The 20,238-nt window shown below is 38.8% G+C and overlaps 1 protein-coding gene across 1 annotated transcript in view; it reads left to right on the top strand.

Annotated features, from left to right (window-relative positions):
• The window catches only part of OCA2 (OCA2 melanosomal transmembrane protein), a gene marked incomplete at both ends in the record, with an annotated part of 171,283 nt that overhangs the window by 77,985 nt on the left and 73,060 nt on the right, over positions 1-20,238 (top strand). The window contains 3 exons of the mRNA XM_080614470.1: positions 1,937-2,084; positions 4,280-4,337; positions 5,717-5,825. Of these exons, the coding sequence (XP_080470596.1) occupies positions 1,937-2,084; positions 4,280-4,337; positions 5,717-5,825 (315 nt within the window). The remainder of the gene's footprint in view (positions 1-1,936; positions 2,085-4,279; positions 4,338-5,716; positions 5,826-20,238) is intronic.

Genomic DNA, 20,238 nt, shown 5'->3' on the forward strand with positions numbered 1-20,238 from the left:
GTTGCTTGCAAAAAGGTAGTTAATGTACTTAGTGCACTTGCAAATTAAAAATTGTCATTTTATGATAATTCTTATCATCTCATCAAGGTTGGTCATGCTCTTCTGAGTATCTTCAATTAACGAGACTGGCCTTTTCAGATTCTGAGACTGGGAATTAATTACACTCAGTTTTTAAGGATGTCTTCTTTGTTCTTGGCAGTCAGGTGGGAGGGAATGCATGATTACTTTAAGAGAAAATTAATCTATTAATTGTCAGATTGCAGAAATAATAAGCATTTTTAAATGAAATTTAATGTTTGCTAAAATGCAGAAAATCTTCTCTAAACCTATTATTTTGTTGTTGGAAATAGACTTTGTGAAAAAAAAAATAAAAGAAAAAACTTTTTTTTTTCTTTTTTTTTTTTGTGTGAAATAATAATGCTGGGTATACTGCTGTGATTCCTTGTGGGCTTTATGAATGTACCATATTCACAAAGACTTTAGTACCATAATGAGCTGAATTCCCTGATGGAGCTGCAGTTCTCTTGTCTTCTTTAACTCCAGATTACTGCATACTGAACTTTGCTTTGCTTCTATCACTTCAACTACTGCTACTACAGTTGCAGTTAAATGTTATTTTAGATGTTTTATAAAGATAAACTGTCATGAAAGGTACATTCCACACACATGTACCATTTCAATTATTAGCAATAGATCTGGCAGTGGTAGGATAAATTGGATGGTAGGCTGATCCACCATGAAGGTAACCCTGTGAGAACTCTTCAGACTGGGTTTTGCTGGAAAAGTGAGTGGAGCGATCTCACCCTGGTGTGACATGACCATTAGGCCCCATCTAGTAGGAGACAAGAACTTATGGACACAGGGGAACAGGGTCTGAGACCTTCCCATTCAGAGGCAGCCAAATGCTCCATTTATGCTGCCCTACACATAATTTCAAAGTGACTGGTAAGATCTTAAAGTTGCCTTAAGCCCTTGTCCATGTGTAACATAGCATGTGGTAAAATACTAGATGTTCCAGACTCTAGGGGTTGCTGTCTGGATGGGTTTGCAGATCTGAAATGAGAGAAGTACAGAAAAGCCTAAATGGTTTTAGCTATGATCAGTGTTCTCACTGACCTCAGGGTCCTGTATTATATTTCCTTCAGAACAAAACCAATGGCCAATACATATGGATCACCTATCTTATCATGATAGCCACAGTGAGCTATCATGATAAGACTGTGCATAAAAGAGAAATAGGAAATAATCCTCTATTCTGTAGGATTAACTAGAAAACCTTTTCATAAAATTATTGCTACAACAGCAGTCACAGTATAAAAAGATGTATCAACTGTTCTGATTTTCAAAGGACATGTTCTTCTGAAGTAAATTCAACATCCTGCTGCTTCACCAGGAAACATTTGTGCAGTTTCTGAATGAATATTCTCCTCTTATTTCTTCACTGATTTCCTGGAAAATCCACAGCTTGTTCATATTTTTTTTTTTCCATGCCCAGTCTAAGGTCTGAAGTCCTTCCTGAATAGGAACAGACACTTTTCAATCATTCTGCAAGGCCTTTACAATACTGGGAAAAAAGTAAAATCAGAAAGTGTTGAAAATGCTGGCAGGATTTTGGAGGCTGATTGCAAGCGTTAATCAGTTTGTCTGAACTACACAGGATCAGATATCTTTCAACAGGTGATGGTAGCTGTGTTTTCAATGCCTAGGAATTAAATCCTCTTGGGAAACCTTTAAAATTTTGAAAAATTTCCATTTATTTTTCATTCCCTTCAGCTCTGCAAAATGAATGGTAAAATCATTCATTTTTTGGGCAACCATTCCAGTAATTTTAACAGTTTTGAGACCAGAGCACATTACATGTATTTTGTGTCTCTCATATGTGTGTTTCATATGCATTATACTTGCTCTAAAATAAGTGATTTTGCTTCTTTTTTAGAGCTGAAACATGAGATCTATGTTTGGAGACTGACAGCACAGCGCATTAACCCGGCCAGCAGAGAGGAGACTGCTGTGAAATGCCTCCTGATGCAGAAGGTGCTGACTCTAGAGATGCTCCTGAAGAAGAAGTTGAGGACGTTTCACAGGTGAGTGGCGACCATCATGTCCCACCTCCCCTGCTCTGACCCTCAGTGGGGACAAGCTGCAGGCACAGCCAGTTTGTTGGACTGGTAGGGAGCTCCTGCTCATCTCAATCTACATCTAGGAACGATAGTGTTGCTTTGCTAACGTCAGGGTTAATATTTCTGTTTGCTTCAACCAGCCAATGACTCACAACTGGTAATTTTAGGCAGAGCTGGAAGTGAAGGCTTTCAGGGATTTTCACTAGGATAAGACCTATATTCTTGTCTCTTGATCAGATAAGTATTGGGGCAGACATGAAGAGTCACCCTCAAACTCAGTAAAACACAAAGAATTTTAGGACAAAACTGATGTGTAAGACCTGGAAAATATATATCAATATGACCTGACTTTAAAGGCATAGAAATTTCAGGTAGTTTTTGGCATGAAAAGATCACAAATATGTCCTTAGGCTTTCCCTTGCAACAGTGGCTTCAGTGTAGTAAAATGCTACACTTCATTTTTTTACCAAAAAATTAAAATGTTCTTCAGTGAACTGTTGAGTTTAAAAAACGTGTTACCAGTGAACTGCTGAGTTTTAAAATTATTTCATAATCAAACATTCAGTGTGAACCTGAGTGCAGACATAATGTCGTGGTTTAAGCCCAGCTGGTAATTCGGTACCACACAGTCTCTCTCTTACTCCCCACCCTTTTTCCCCCCCGGCTCCTGGAGGGATGTGGAGGAGAATCGAAAGAATGCAACTCCCACGGGTTGAGATAAGAACAGTCCAGTAACTAAGGTATAACACAGACCACTGCTGCAGCCACCAATAATAATGATAAGGGAAATAACAAGTGAAGGGAATACAACCGCTCACCACCTGCCGACCAATACCCAGCCTGACCGAGCAGTCATCTAGCCCTTCTGGGTAACTGTCCCCAGTTCTACCTCCTGGGCATGACGTGATGTGGTATGGAATACCTCTTTGGCTGGTTTGGGTCAGGTGTCCTGTCTCTGCTTCCTCCCAGCTTCCCCTCCTCCCTGGCAGAGCATGAGACTCAGAAAATCCTTGGTCAGAGTAAACATTACTGAGCAGCAACTAAAAACATTGGTGTTATCAGTGCTGTTCCCAGGCTGAAAGTCAAAACCACAGCACTGCACCAGCTACTAAGAAGGAGAAAAATGACTGCTACTGCTGAACCCAGGACACATAACTAACTGTTTAGGTATAGAAAAGAAGTTTATTGAAACTAGGACTAACAAAAACGTTAACCTTATTTTGTGTACATTCCAGCAAAACCATTTGTTATGCTATGGAATTTAATGACTGAAAATAGCAGTGATAAATAGTCTAAAAGTATAGAATGGACTAAACTGAAAGTGAAATTGATATTTTTAATTAATAAGCATGTCAAACAGGCAGTATGAGTAAGGCCATGCAAATATGTTACCTTGAACTATTTCAGTAATATGATGACTTTTTGTTCACAATTTTTGTTGGTATTGTGTACTTTGAATGCAGTGACAGTATTAATATTTAAAGACAAAAAAGACTGTTAAGATATTCTTTTAGAAAGATTATAACAGTTTATTAGACTTTACAGTGCTCTAAAGAAGACACTTCTGAAGTATAAATAAAAATTGTATATTTAAACTTAAAAATCAGGATTCCTGCAGCACAGTACATTTACAGCAACGTAAAAATTCATTAGCATTAACATCAGCACTCCTGAACTAAGAACCCCAGGGTTTTTTGCTGAAGAGCTGATTATGCTGGTAGCATGATATTTGGATCGTAAAAATTCATTATAAAATGCAAATGTAAAATACATGTGTTCTGACTTTTGCATGTTAGCACACAACCCTTGTTTCATTGCAGCAGGGTACACATCAGCTCCTGAAACTGTGAAGGGAACATATTGAATATAGCAGATCCTATACTGAGGTCCGTATCCTGGAGGCTAGCTTCTTCCAAGCCTGTGGCATTCTTCATGAATCAAAGAGTTTGTATATTAGTGGAGCATGTTACAAAAGTGGAGTCTTAAGTGACTGCTCATGGGAATTTTAATGATGGCTGTAAGAAGGCCATGATTCCTTTGTGATACAAGTTACTCTATATGGGGAAAAGTTGATCTATTTGACGAGGGGGATTTATTCCAGTCCTCTTGGCAAAGCTTTAATTTCACTCTGGAAAAAAGCAGGTGTCTTTTTCTTTCAGGCAAATTTCACAAGAAGATAAAAACTGGGAAACAAATATTCAGGAACTCCAGAAAAAAGTAAGTAGATGGCAGTTTTTCTCAGTATGTGAGCACCTATGCCTTTATACAGAGAAAGTGCTTTGAATCTAATGCAAATTAATAACTCTCAGGATAGCAGAAAAGCTGGCAGGCAAGCTGGCTGGCTTCTCAGTGGGATGGGGTTACTAAACCACATTGTGAGGTTTTGTTAGGTTTTATACTTTCGTTCCTTAGAAAAATATAATTTAAAGGATCAATAAATGATTCAGCAGTGTTTTCTTGGTCAGAAAGACTCAGAAGGTGTCAACAGGTTGTTTATAACCATGATGCGTGATGATAGGGTACACTCCTGATGATGTACTGAATACTGAATCTAGTGTACTACACTGTCTGTAACATGCCTACTTTATTATTTACAGAGGCATAAACCACTTGGATAAATCCTGTTCTCTTTGATGTGCACACATTAACACTGGCTAAGTCTTTATGTTGAAGCTAGGTCTGATGAGATGTAAACTCTGTAGTGGGATTAATTACACCTAAATTTAGTTGTCTAAATGTCGCATCCTTCCACCTCACTGGCATCACTAACGAATCCAGGACTGTGTTCGGGAGCTCAAGTCCTTGACTGGGACATTACTGTCCTATCTGTCACACCAAACCAGAACAAACCCAACAGAATTTCTTATTAGGTTTTACACCTTTTTCAAGGCATTGCATTAAAGACAACCTTTTTAAAGATCAGAGACTTACTTGTACTTTAGTAGAGCTTTGCAGTATGTGAATCGAGGTCAGCACTCAGTGTGGGAGATGGTGATTCCCTGGATTGGTAGCAAAGTGAGATGAGATCAGAGCAGAGAAGCAGAGTCACGGTGGAAAGCATTGGGTCTGAGGGTGAGAACGTGAGGAAGTCAGCACAGGCGTGCAGGAGCTGGGCAAGAAGTCTAGAAACTCCATAAAGATTACAGGCTTGGCATGTCCAGGAGAGTTGTGCAGGAGGCATGAAAGATCTTAACCTCTAGTCTAGTTTATAGGTTTTCAAAGCATAAGTGCAAAAAAAGGTGATTTTGTCCAGCATCATGAAACCACAGAGTGCCTGGAGTGCCCTCTCAAGTAGGAATTGCATTTCAATCCTACTTGTCCTACTGAAATGAAGTTGTGATGAGGGTAACTAAACACAGCTGTGTGTATGCAGGCAGGTGCTAGCTACTTGTATCAGATCACATTTGGCCATATATTCAAGTTTTTTATAGGTATGCATGAAGTGCTTCAATTCTAATAGTTCTGTCTTTTATGCTGAAGAGGAATACACAATACAGGAATAGGAGTTTGCATTTCACACCTACTTTTGTGAGCTCTATGCATAATAGATAGCTCCTTGTTTAATACAGTTATTATTTTTCCCTTCCTGTCTACAGCACAGAATAACAGACAAAATTCTTCTCATCAAATGCCTGACTGTGCTTGGATGCGTTATTCTTATGTTTTTTCTCAACTCATTTGTTCCAGGCATCTACCTAGATCTTGGTAAGTTTCATAGTTTTGTTCTAAGTAAGACAAACAATCTCTCCAAAAACGATGGTAATATTTTTCTGTGTCTGGATCTTTTCAGAAAGCCCTTTTTCATATGTCTCTGGCCTTGCAATTCCACCAGGCTAATCAGAACAGTGATTTCTCAGAACAGGTGTTTGAAATGCAGTCATGTCCCAGTCGCCCCAGGAGGAATAACAAAGACTTCATTTCTCTGACTTCCCAGTGCTAATGAGCTGGCTAAACGTTGCATAATGAGCAAGTTTGACCTTGGCATTATTGCTCTGTAGGCTTGAGTGAATGACCGAGATGCGTTATAAAGATCAGAATATAATCCATGGAAGAACAAAAAAGTACTATGGCTTTATTTCTTGGGGATAGATAACTCTTTGTATAACTTCCAGTCTCCATAAATTTATTACCAGAATAAATCAGGAAGACGTTGTTTGTGTGTGAAATGAAAGTAGCTGTATGCATACTTTCTATGTATAGACCTATATGTGCAGGTTTTTACACAGCTAGTTGTATACCTGTATGAGAATGGGTGCTGCATATCCAGAAACAAGAACCAAATTAACCTTTACGTTTAACCAAAGGACAGTCATAAAACTTATTTGTGCATTGCCCTATAAAAAGCTGGAAATATTTTTTTTGGCTGCTGAATACTTGAAAGTTATGAAATTTCAGATTTATGTTTTTTTCATGCAGTCTGAATACCCCCACTGTGTATATTCATCGCAGTGGCTGAAAGATGTAAGTCTTGAAGAGGAATAGCTTATAACCAATAAATCAGAGAATCAATCATCATACATAGATACTACATTGAAATCCATTTTAGTTATGCTCAGTACAGAGCTAGTTATAGCTGTACAATGGTGATCAAGTTGTAAACAAGACTTTTCATATCTACTGCTGACATCTCTGGTATATTGACTAGCTTAGAAAGGTACCAGTAGCAGAAAGTTTTTCTCTGTGCTGTGACCTGGGGAAGGAAGCACCAGTGTTGTGTGTTGCTGGCACCAGTGGGAGGATATGGGCTGCTGTGTCTGGAGGAACATGTTTTCATAGATGTAGCTTTGCCGCTAAATGCGTTTATTCCAGGGGCTGATCCCCAGCCCTCAGGCATTAGAAGTGCAGGATGGCTTGTGTCCACACTGCTCAGATCTTGCCCCTCCAGAGCAGACTGGCTGTATCTCCACAGCACAGCACCTGGCCCTGTGTTTCCTCTTGACATTGTATGTAAGGGGTAATTAATTTCAGGTTTGCAGCAAGGGCAGTTTGGTAGCCTAGCATAGCTGTGTTTTAAGATGATGAGGCTGAGGGCATATACTGCATTATCTGGTACATGTGATGGAGTTTGAGTGCGTGTAGCCACTAGGAATAATGTTGGAGCAGAGACCCAAACCTGATCCAGACTCATCCATGTTGTTGTTCGAGTGTGATCCCTGAAATCAGTTCTCTCCAGAATTGCACCTTTGTTTATTTTTGGCTTAGATGAAACAAACTGGGTCACTGCCAAAGAGTCTGGGAGCAAAGCAATACTTATACTAGAGGGACTCTGAGGAACTGGGAACTCGCTGTGGATTTGGGCTAAGCAGTTATCAATGTTAATCCACCCAGCAAATCCTTGTTGGCATGCAGTGGTAGTCCTGGTGTCCTGAAGCAGCGTGAGTTTAGGAAAGCAGTTGTGTCACCCAGGCTTTCTTCCCCATTTCAGCCAGTGCAGTGTGGCAGCTGCTATAGCGGCTTCCCTGTTCCAAAGTATTTGTCACGGAAATGGGCGATTTCAGCCTATAAAGATTACTGGCTGTCAAGAAGTTAAAAGGTACACTGACATATTTTAACAGCAAAAGTGCTATATTACTAAGGTGTAGGAAATGCAGAAATTGAAGAGATTCAAGGTCATCTGAAGTCACAGTGGCTAAGAAGAATATAAGGAAGGCATTCACATCGATAATTTAAGAAATCAATTTTCAGCCTTACTTTTCTGTCTCAGGTGATTGGGAACCGAAGCATGTAGGATTTATTGAATTAAACCCAACATCTATGAGTGTTTTTGAAAAGCCAGTCAGTCAGTAAAGACCATGTAGCAGTGGCTGCATATGCTGCTGGTAAGATATTCTTTCAAAACTGCAAAGCAGTTGGAGTCAATACTAGAAGAAACTTAGCAACTGATGATTGGTTTTGTCTTACTTTAAGTCAGTAAAATAAATGAAAACAAATGGCATGGTTGGCAGGCAATGCAGGCTTCTATTATTCACTAGCTGATCTTCAGCTGCAACCTTTAAAGTAAATAGGGCTCCATGTGTTCTGTGTAATTTCTTCCTGTTCTGTACTCATGGCAAACCTCTCAGATTAATGAATAAATGTTATTAAAGCATATACGTAATTTCTATGGACAACTAGTGGAACCTGTAAACTTCTACTGAAATCTCATTGGTTCCTGAATTCCACCATCTTGATTATAGCTGTCATTTATCATTACTGAAGTAGTGCCACTGTGAATCTCTGTGGATTTTAGTCCTCCAGTGCATGGAAATGAATTTCTTAAAATACAGTACATCTTGTACTCTGGTGGTTTGGGTAAATTTGTTCAATATGTTTTTCTCATAAAAATGAATGTAGATTGTAGTTCAGTGTTTAATTTTCTACAAGAATAATGTTTTATACGGAGGCTGAAGTGTCAGGAATCTTAATAACTTTTAATTGCATTTGGTAGAGAGAATTAGAAAGATTATAGGATTCTTTATCAGTCCCCAGCCTTGATCCAATTTTTCCATTACAAACTTGGAAACATTAATATAATTTGAGGGAACTGACATTTTAATTTAAATAATAAAATTTGCATACTTAGCTGCCTTTTCAAATGCAGAGCATTTTCCTATTCAGTTTTCTTGTACCTTTTTATCAATTTATTTAGTCTAATTCTGTGAAATATCTATGTTAATGAAAGATTAATACCAAGACTTTAAATGAACAGATACTGCAAACTTGAAGATTTCTACAGTGCTTTCATTCATCCCCCTGGGACTTGACTTTATTGATAAAGCATTGATAAAGCACCTGAGAGAAGATGAAAAAAGATCAAAGTAAAGCCCCTTTGAGGATTGTACCTGGCCACTATTTTGACTTTAACTCTTAGGCAGGCATGTCTAGAGCTTGGAACTACGGCGAGAACACCCAAGAGAGACAAAAGATTTTAAAAGTAAAATAAAGCAAGATTCTGTTAAAATGTAAACTAGATTCCCCCCCCCCCCCCTTTTTAATAGAGGGTGCTTAAAGTGAATGAATCAGAAAGAATACACAAAACCAATTTGTAACCTACTTCTTCTTTTTCTTTTTTTTTTTTTTTCTGTGGGGCAGGTCCTTCCTCTTTGGTTTAATTTCAGTCAGCTCAATGAGTTGCTGAGCTGTTGTGACTGCAGCTTCTCCTATTACCCCTGAAGAGGGACCCATCACCTCTGTGGCCCTGCTTTTATCGGCCCCTGTCAGTGATCTCTGCACACAATGCAGGCATGCTGCTTCTTGTGGCCCACCTTGCTCTTCCTTCCTTCCACCTCTGGAAGCCTCTTTCCCAGGGCCAGGCTGAGTGATTTCCAAGGCAGGGGAAGGTTCTCTCCTCCTTTTAGAAGGCTGCAACAGACTGCCTTTCTCATGTCCAAGAAACAAGGTTCTAACCCAAGAGCAAACAAGAGATATATTGCTTGTTTCAGAGAAGAGATGTTGTCTCTGTTTTGGCTGCAGACTGCTGGAAGCTGAGCAGCTATGACAGGAGAGATATAATTTTATGTTGCCTTATTTGTATGTTTGTTCCCACACTATTGCAGCTACTTTCCTTCTTGGAGACAGGACTCTTGCATAGGTGAACTTATAGTATTGCCACCTATGGCTGTTCTCATGTTCCTTTGATGAATTAATTATTTATGCAAGGGGACAGGGAGAGATTTTTGGATTCACTGAATTCTTTCGTGATTTAGGACTGCTATTTGCTGAACCCCCAGTGGAAGACAGAAGTTCAAATCATAAACCTTGTGGGAGCTATCCTGGTTTTTTTTGCTTCTTCACCTATTGCCTGAGCTCATTCTGGTATTTTTGGTGCCATTTAGTGATTCATCTGAACTATAAAGGTCTAATTCATTAAATGATTCACCTTACTTCACTCTTTATATGCCAGAGGGATTCTTCTCATGCTATATCAAGTTTTAGTCATAGATACTTAAAAACAAACCCCACAACATCTAGATGGGCATTTGGCTTAGCAATTGGTTATTTGGGGGTTCCACTGCTAATTAAATTAAATTTTGCTATTACTAACCAAAGCAGTGTTAGCAAACCCCCAAACTTATGAACTTTTAATAATTTACACTTTATTCTTTTAACTAGCTAACATGATTACTGTGACCTTTCTGGGTATCAGGACCAGTTCTATAAATCAGCATGCACTTCTGTCAGTCAAGCAAACATCCCAAGTCTAAATTTTCCATGTTGTCCTTTCTCTAAAGCTAATATCACTCAATATTTACAGACAAAGGTTATCTTGTTTATGAGATCTCATTTATGTAGTTAAATATCGTTCTCTTGTCTTCTGTTTTCACTGTGGTTTAACTTCACTCTGTGGGCTTGGTCTGCAAATTCAGATGTTTCTGAGGATCAGAAAGTCTCTTTTTGTAATTTATCTTAACTAGTTGTATTTTCCATCATTGAAACATTTTAAAACTGTGACTGAAATAGTGGAAAGGTAGGGAAATAATTGTTTTTAATTAGTTTAAACTGGCTTTTGTTTGTTTGGCAGGGCACATTGTGCAGAGCTCCTTTTTATTTTATTGCCATAGAGTTAAAGTAGAAAAGTGTTCAGCTACTGTCAATACAAAAGATTCCTGTTATATTGTCACTGCTTTGGATACCAGCTGTTATATTTCTGACTCATTTCCATAATTTATAGAAAAAATGTTGAAATTCACATGAGAAATTAGATGCCTTAATTGGAAAGGGCTTCAGCAGAACAAACCCCCCTAAACCATGTCTACAGAGAATGTTATGCAAATTATAGCAAAAATTCCATTTTAACCCTCAGAGAGGTGTGACACCTTAAATTCAGGGAAGTGGACTAGACTGGAAGTTTCTCCCATATAATTTCTCTTGAATTTCATCCTGCTTTTGTTTAAGTGGACACGCACAGTTTTCACTGCCATTTACATAGGTGAACCAATCATTATAATAGAGTTGGAACTGAGTGGCACTTGCCTGGTAGCTTGCTTAGTGATAAAGAAAGGGCTGTGCTGCCCTGGAGAGTTTCACAAACATTCTTAAATTTGCCATTGAATCACAAAATGTTGGAAGCTCCCTGTCAGTATTTACTTGGCTTATAAACACTGAAGCTAGTTTTGTGTTACTGCAGCCTACAAATACTTTAACAACTAGTTTCATCCATATTCTCTTCTGCAACATTTTCAGTATGGAACTCACTGCAGCAACGATTCTTTCCTAGCAACTTTGAGACAGATTGGCAGGGTTAGTATGTGTAAAAGCTTGTCTGAGAGTTAGCAGTGCTGTAATCAGTGACAGAAAACCTTAAACGTAGAGAGCTTTGATTAAATTATTCCATGCTATAAGCTAAGAAAAAGAACTAATATTGCACAAGTGAAATAAATATAGTTGTATGTTTTGGGTTTTTTTCCAAATGTGCAGCCTAGAAAGCTGCCCAAAAATTCTGATAAGCTTCCTGCCACCCCGACTTTTACCTGTACCCTTGGACAGAGAATGTATGTGCATTTGAACCTCTGCTAAGAAGTTTCTTTAGAATGGTGAAAATGTTTTTAAACTTGGACCACTCCCTCACAGCTCTGTGAGAAAGATCCTGCCTGACAGTGTGCAGCAGAACTTCTCAGGTCCAAAAGATTTATAAATGGTCATGGAGAAAGATCACAGGGGTGAGAAAGGTGTGGACAGATCCTATTAGGCTGAAATGGGTGTTAATGTTGAAGCATCCATCAGACTCTTATTTTCACACTTTAAAATGTTATTCTGGAACTTTTTCTCATCTGCTATCAGTGATAAATAGATTAAACCATGTTTTGCTACTATCCTGTATGAAAGTGGAGTTGCATAAATCTGACACTATTTACAAACTATAAAGTTATGTGTGCAGAAACAAACAACCCTGGCTAAAACTTTAAGTGTTTTTACACACAGAGAGGGAGAAAAAGATTAAATATCCATATTTTGGAAATGTTTTGTTTGAGATTAATTTGTGCAATGGTTAAAATGAAAGCTTCATTATAGAGCTACTCAGTGTTACTGAGGAGTTCTTCTACAAAATGTTTGGAAAAAAAAAACCCCAACAGATCAATTTAGTAAGCTGGTGTATAATTGGTTAGTGCTTAAGAAAACAGAAAATACTGGTGAGACAGTCAGCTATTAAGCTATAAAATCTGGTGAATGAAATAGATTTAAGAAAGTATAGGCTTAATGCCAAAAGCCACATTGTTAAGTTTAGCACATCTCATATTTCACATCTTATACAAGTATATGATCATGGCAAGAATTGCACATTTGCTTTTTAATTTGTCACTAGATCTAACACTTAACTCCAGATTATCTAGGCTTGGTGATATTAATCAGTTTTAGCTGAGGAGAGCTTGTAGGTATTGCCTGCTAAATAGTGGCTCAAGTGATAACGAATTATCAATTGCATTTAAAGCTGTTACAATCAGGATTTTATTTCCCTTGTCTTTTCTTTTTCCTTGTATTTTTATTTCATTTTATTACTTTGTAAAGCTTTCCAGCATGGCTTAATATATTAAGGGACATGCAAAACCTGGGAAGCAACATTTATGGACCTTTTCTATAGAGCTAAAAATATCACTTGAATAATCTGTTGTTGCCTGGAAACTCCTTCATACGTTTCAGTAAAGTAGATGGGTTAGGTCCTCAAAACATTTGGATTAGGGATGCCTTCTCTGTATATGGCAGAGAAGGTATCTCTGTATATGGTACGTTCCCACTTTCAAAATATCAGTGGTGATGTTATGCTTGTGATATTGTGGGCAAAAAAGGGAATATTCCTAATACCTGGAGCTAAGAATTTATTGTTAATCTAATTAAAAGTTGTATCAGTGTAAGCAAAACACAACAAACAGTTATTGTGTGTCCTCTTATGATAATACATACACAGTCCAAATTAATTAATAAAAACCAACACTCATTAACAATATACAAAATACATTTAAATGTGTAAATATAACCCAACAAAACCCCCAAATACTTTCAATATCTTCCCTTATATTTTGATGTTAGGGTCACACTTTGATGCTCTGCAGGGTGATAAGGTTCATAGCTTTGAGCTGGGTAGAGACACAGCATAGTGTTGATATCTTTGATATCTTCAGGTTTTTACAGAGATGAGCATGATAGGGTTCTCTTCCTCCTCTTTACCAGGAGGTGAGTAGTGTTGATGTTTTCTTTTTCCTTGTACTTGGGTCCACTTGAGCCCATTTTTATGCATTTTCTAAAGCTTTACACTTCACTTTTTCAAATTTGGTTTTCAGCTCTGCATTATACTCAATTTTATCATATGTGGAATGTTGTATGTATGTTACACACTTGTTTCTTCTGCTGTTGTTACCACTAAATGAGTTTTGATAGTCTCCTAAGTTTGCTCTGTTATCTATAACTAACTACAGTTGAGTTGCTGATAAACCTGGGTCCTTTAATATCATTAGGTGTAGTTACTCATCCTGTGCACTCTTGCCTGCGTCAGCTTCTTACTATTTTCCATTAACTCTCCACCTACATGAAGCTGTGACACTGCTTTCAGCGACTAAAGCGATTTCTTTAGTTCCTGACCTTATAATGGTAAACAGAGCAATGAACTATAGCATCTGACAAATGTTCAGCCTAATGTAGTAAGATATAGCAAGTTTAGAGCCATGGTTTTAGGTAGTCCTCTTTGAAAGTCCTCATCCCTTTCTGAAGACCCTTCCAGGTCCTTGCAGTTATGCTTGCAGGGGCTGATCTGCAGCCCTTTTCCTCAGGTGGTATAAGCTATAACAGTCAATGGAATTTGGCATATTTAGTGCTTTTTGCCTCCCTGCCTTTGCTTCATTCGTCTGTTGATAATTTTGAGAGTAGTGAGACATTGGAACACGTTGCCTAGAGAAGTTATGACTGCCCCATCCCTAGCAGTGTCCAAAGCCAGGTTGGATGCGGCTTTAAGCAGCCTGGTCTAGTGGAAGGTGTCCCTGCCTAAGGCAGCATGGTTGGAACTAGATAATCTTTAAGGTCCCTTCCAGCCCAAACCATTCTATGACTGTATGATTCTATCTTTTCTGTTTCGGCATGCAGTGGTGTTGGTTTAAGATGTCTAGGACTTTTACATTGAGGTCAAGAAGAGCACTGCATGGGACTGACCTGCTGGCCTCTGAGTATGTAGTATGGAGATTTAATTGCAGAGTGAAGATGTGAATTGGTGCTTTAAATTGTGAATGGATGTAGCCATTTAAGTGATATCTTTGATAGTGATGTTGAAAAAATCCTGAATAAGAGTTAAAAATAAATGTTGTGATTATGTAATAATGAAAATGTTGAAATAGAGGTAAATTGATGCAGTCAAATTGACTAAGACTCACAAAGTCTGGTCCAGATATTAATTACCACCCCTTCTCAGCATAACACTTTGCTCCTGAAACCAAGAGAAATCTGCTTTCCATGATCCTTGCACTCTTAGTTTCCTATAGGATAGTTTTCAAAAAATTCTGCTCTTGAAATTACATAGTTATCTTTAAAAACATGTAATTAAGCATGGAAAATATCCTCAGTCCTTGCAGCTGCCCATACACATAGAATCATTGAATCATAGAATAGTTAGGGTTGGAAAGGACTTTGAGATCATCTAGTTCCAACCCCCCTGCCCCCCTGAGGGACACCTCACACTAAACCATGCCACCCAAGGCCTCATCCAACCTGGCCTTGAACACTGCCAAGGATGGAGCATTCACAACCTCCCTGGGCAACCCATTCCAGTGCCTCACCACCCTCTCAGTAAAGAATTTCTTCCTTATATCCAATCTAAACTTCCCCTGTTTAAGTTTGAACCTGCTACCCCTTGTCCTGTCACTACGGTCCCTGATGAATAGTCCATCCCCAGCATCCCTGTAGGCCCCCTTCAGATACTGGCAGGCTGCTATGAGGTCTCCAGGCAGCCTTCTCTTCTCCAGGCTGAACAGCCCCAACTTCCTCAGCCTATCTTCATATGGGAGGTGCTCCAGTCCCCTGATCATCCTCGTGGCTCTCCTCTGGACTTGTTCCAACAGTTCCATGTCCTTTTTATGTTGAGGACACCAGAACTGCACACAATACTCCAAGTGAGGTCTCACGAGAGCAGAGTAGAGGGGCAGGATCACCTCCTTCGACCTGCTGGTGACGCTCCTCTTGATGCAGCCCAGGACACGGTTGGCTTTCTGGGCTGCGAGCACACACTGAAGCTGGCTCATGTTCATTTTGTCATCGACCAACACCCCCAAGCCCTTCTTCACAGGGCTGCTCTGAATCTCTTCTCTGCCCAACCTGTAGCTGCGCCTGGGATGACGATTAAAAAACCAAGAATGGTAGCAGTTGTACAAAAGCTGCACTAGCAGATACTTTATTGCTTACTTCTGGAGAAGCTGGCCTTTCCTTTATCTTGATATTTGCATCTTCTCAAATTATTTTTGGTTCATAGAAGTCAACAAGGTTATGGCAATGGAGTGTGTTTATTTACAGTGACCTTTTCTGAGATAGGTCTGTAAATTTTTTAGCTTTATGGATTGGTGCAATATACACAGCTATATATCTGTCACCACAACCTCCCTGTAGATGCAGTGCCTAGCTATAGCAATCTCTAACTATATTAAAGATAAAATAGTGCTTATCAGTTGACAGCAAGTATTACTTGTAAGCATTCAGCAGGATTTCAGAATGTGTATTTTCCGGGATGCCTGATAAATTACAGAAACTGAAATACAGGATATTTTAATTCACATTCACAACTACTGATGAAATATATTCCATGAATAGAGCAAGCACTACTGAAAATGTCTTTGATTTAACTTTTTCGCCCCAATATTTCTATATGCTTGTATAAGAGTATAATTGAGTATATGCTTTACATAACATGAAAACAACACCATAGTATATGAAAGACTGGCATATATCCTTTGGCTAAATTTGGAGGGCTCCTGGAGTTAGGCAGTCTTCTGATTAAGCTGTTGGAACACAGCAATGGAATTCCTCATATGTTCAGTAACATGCTGTGTAACCAATTATTCAAAGGTAAGCACCAAATGTATTTTAGCTGGTAAGCCTGTAATGGACATTGTGGGCTAAAAGGGTTTCTGCAGTTCACAAAATGTTGCTGTGGCTATTTTGACAGATAGATAATTGTTAAGATTGCAGAAAAAGAACTTCATGCCTTGCTCAGCGCCAAATGTTTAAAAAAATCAATGTCCATCGTTTGCAGATAGAAGTATTGTATTTCCATCTGGCAGAAGCTGGTCTAGCTGATTTAAAAAAACCCCACCTTTCTACTTGTTTCTCAACCACTAGAAATCTGTGACACTGTATATTGTGTAACCTGAAGGTTCGTCACTGCTATTGCACCTCCTTCTCACTCCCTTTTGTCCTGCCCACTACTGTTGTGACAAACAGGTTTCTCTCTGCCCTCTGAAACAGCCTGTTATCTACCCAATGACTTGCCAGGACTCCTTTAATCTTCTTATTTTAGAGCTAAATATCTTTTAAATATCTAAAAATTCTTTAAATTTTTCCTCAAAAGCCAACATTTCAGAGTGTCGATTGGGCTTACTTCTCTGCCTCGGATTTCCTAATGGGCATGCATCTTAAAGTGTGTCTTGTCAGGGCTTACCAGGGATAAAGAGATCAGAGATTACTTCACAGGGTTTACTATTTATAGTTCTTGTTCTGTACTTCAGTGGGTCATTAGGCTCAGATGTGATCCACTGTATTTCTTGAGTCTTTCCTGCAAGACTTAGGTGTCCAGTTGCTTCCCACCCTGGATTTGTAGAGTTTTAAGTCTTCTTGCCTAAATGTAGTACCCTGTGCCCATCTTTTTTGAGGAGCATGCTGTTTTTCCCAGGTCAGCACTGAGATCATGCAATGTTATCCTGGCTTTGGTTTCCAGTGCAAATGTCTCAAGTGTCATTTCAGTTTCCACAAAAATGAAACTTCAGTGTGCCCTCATTATTCAATACATTATTTCAAATTCTTTGCACGTAAAGTGAACATACAGTGTCTACATGTTCACATTGTTAGGAGGAAGCTTATTATGCTTTTCAGCTGGTAGCAGGTCAGACAAAATTACTTTTACTAAAGAATACATTTTTTTCTTAATGAGCATTTGAAAAGCCTGCAGATTACACAGTAACTTTTTTCTTTCATTTCTTTCTCTTTCACCTACTTTCCTCCCACATATTCTAGATTTGTATTTGATTCTACTAGATTGTTTTCTATTTTCAAGTTCTTCTGCTTGCTTATTTCAAAATAAGTTGTTTTTTTTTTTTTAAATAGAATTGCAATTGTATTCTTCTCATCATGTGCTATTTATTGTTCCAAAGATGGTTCTCCCTGCTGGGTAGGTGTATGAGAAAAGCAAAGCACTAAAGCTATTTCTACTGTACTTTTTTTCCTCCCAAGCAGAAGACTTGGGAATCTTTTCTATGAAGAATGCATTATAAATTTGAAAGGTGCATTTTACAATAAAATTTAATTTTATTTTTGCTAAAATAAATAGAAACCCTCACAGTCTTCAACAGGTACCAAAGCAGTGCAGATATGGAATTTAGATTCAATTTCTTTCCCTGTTATATTTCCAGAGCATCAATTATTGGCACTGAGAAGCAGTAAAGGAAATGGTCTGTGGAACCATAAATGGGCTTTGCTTTCACTATATGAATGAGAAGTTATTTTTTGAAATTATTTCTATTTCTCTTCCTCCTGGTTCTCTTTCATGGCCCAGTAAGCTAGAAAATAAATGGAGAAGCTAGTCTTTAATGTATCTTAGTACTTTCAGTTCTTCAAAAAGGAAGAAACGCTTCAAATTGAATCCAGGTCAAATGTAAAGCCACCCAAATATATAAAACACTGATATAGTATGTTCACTGTCATGAACATACTTAGAAAGGCCTTGGAAAAACCTTAGAAAATCTGCAGGCTGCCACTAACATTGAAGTTAAATTTGACAAGCAATTCGGCAGAGAGCAGTTAATCAAGAAGTTATGGCATACACTAACTACTGTGGCCTTCAGGCTGTGGAAGAAGACTTCACTCTTGCCCAGCTGTGGGGGTGCTTGAAGTCAAACCATGGTATTAAAGGGTGTTGTGAACAAACATCTTGATGAAGTCCCCCAAATGCCTCAAGAGACTCCCTCCTTCCTCCTCTCTTCTCTGCACTCTTCAGAGATGGGTAACTCCTCTTTGCAGGCATAGCAAGGAAAATAATTACACTCCAAATAGGCCATGTATGTAGACTGAAACAAGCTCTTGCAGCCAGAACTGGCAGCTGAGGTATTTGAGCTTCTGGAGAGCCGTACTTCCTGGAGCACCGCAGGAAGACACCTCTCTTGTCCGTCCATATTCCTAAGCAACAATACTGTAAGGCAGGGCACTGTTCTGTCCTGCAAAGCTGCATGTCTGGACCTAATCAATGCTTATAACACTTCATGGTGCTAGAAAATGCCTGCTTTATCTACTTTTTGTGCAATTCAATTATATTTCATTAGCTTTAGCGAATAATTATCTCCATATTGCACTTTCAAGTTGATTTTTTTTTTTTTTTTTGGTGAGCCAGGAGGGTAGAAATAATGCCAAGATATTATTACAGATTGTTCCAGAACTATTGAGAAATTGCTGTTCTTTAATTTTTCACTTCATTCTACTTACATGCAAATTGTATATGACAAAATGTAATGTTGTCACTTACATTTGTGCAAAATAGCAGTAAAATTCTGCTGCTAAGCTCCTGATCTGCACACATCTGCTTCCCCTTCCAGTATTCCTTTTACAGGACTTGCCATCATCTTTATTTATTTAAGGAGGAATTGGGGCCAATGTTCTTCACTGGAATTTAGAGAACAGCCAACATGACAGTTAGAAGAAACTAAGGCAGTGCATTTCCATGACCCTTTTGGGTTCAGAGCAAGTAACTATTAATTTGCATAGAGACTCGCTTTGTATTTGGAAAGACACTAAATCAATTATGCTAGAAAAAAGGCGTGGTATGTAGGAACTGACAGTTCCCTCTTCGCTTTCTTTTGCTACTTTGGGAACTCTGGGAGCACTCCTGTTCCTGTGGTTGTAACTGGTTTTGCAGTGTCTATACATATACCCGGAGTCCAGTGCAAAAAAAGCCCCCAAACCCCATACATTTTCAATTTATGCTGGAATCCAGCATTCATCCACAGCAGTAAGAGTATTTCCACTCTTCAATCATTTCCGGAATCTCTGTCTACTGAATGGTAAAATGCCATTTTTCCCAAGGAAATTTGGGACTAGCTATTCCTACCCTGCTCTCTTTTGTGGTTGTTTTTGCTCTCCTCCTCCCTTGCAGTATGATGCTCATGCATGAGCTATTTTTGACTATACACTGTGACAGATCACTGTGACCAAAGCAGGGAATAGACTTGCAGCATGTCAGCTTTTGACTGTTTTCTGAGTCTGTCTTTTGAGGTGAGAAAAGTGTGTTGTGAGACATGGTTCTTGGATCCAGTAAGGCATTCAGGTCAGATTTTACTCAAAATCTGTATTTGGAGCTATGTAGAAGCTGAAGCTACAAAATTTGGGGTACAAAATTCCTTCATTTTTCATCTCTCTGCTTAGGTTTGCTTTTGTTTCCACCTGTAAGTGGTATTTCAGCTGACAAGCTGTTACATTTCCTAGTCCTTCATACCTGCCCCCTTACAAGGATTTCCCTGCATCTCCCTGTACCTTAAGTTTGCACTAGGCTAAAGAAAAGTTTGTTGTGAAAGCCACTTATCAAGGGAAGAGCAATGCAGCCGTGTGAAAGCTTTGTAAGAAGAATGGTCATGGGGAGAGAACTAGACAACAGAGGAGTCTTTTGTAGTACTGGAAAATGTGGTTTCAGCCAAGCAGAGGGGGCAGAAGCCAGGTTAGTGGCATCAAAAGCAAATTTGATCTGGGAAGAAGATGGCACTTGGAGACAATTGAAAGGACAGGAACAGGTAAATGGCTAAAGAGTTTGGTAGCACTGAGAGTGTTTTGGTTTTGGAGCCAAACAATGCAAGAAGTATGATTTCACTGTGGCACAAATACCGCAGCAGAATATAAACCCACCTCGAAGCATGATAAGCCAGAGCTAGTGCAAGCTGGTTTAGATCTCCTTATCAAACAGACCAGACAG

This window comes from Psittacula echo (assembly GCF_963264785.1).
Source record: "Psittacula echo genome assembly, chromosome: 3".
NCBI lineage: Eukaryota > Metazoa > Chordata > Aves > Psittaciformes > Psittacidae > Psittacula > Psittacula echo.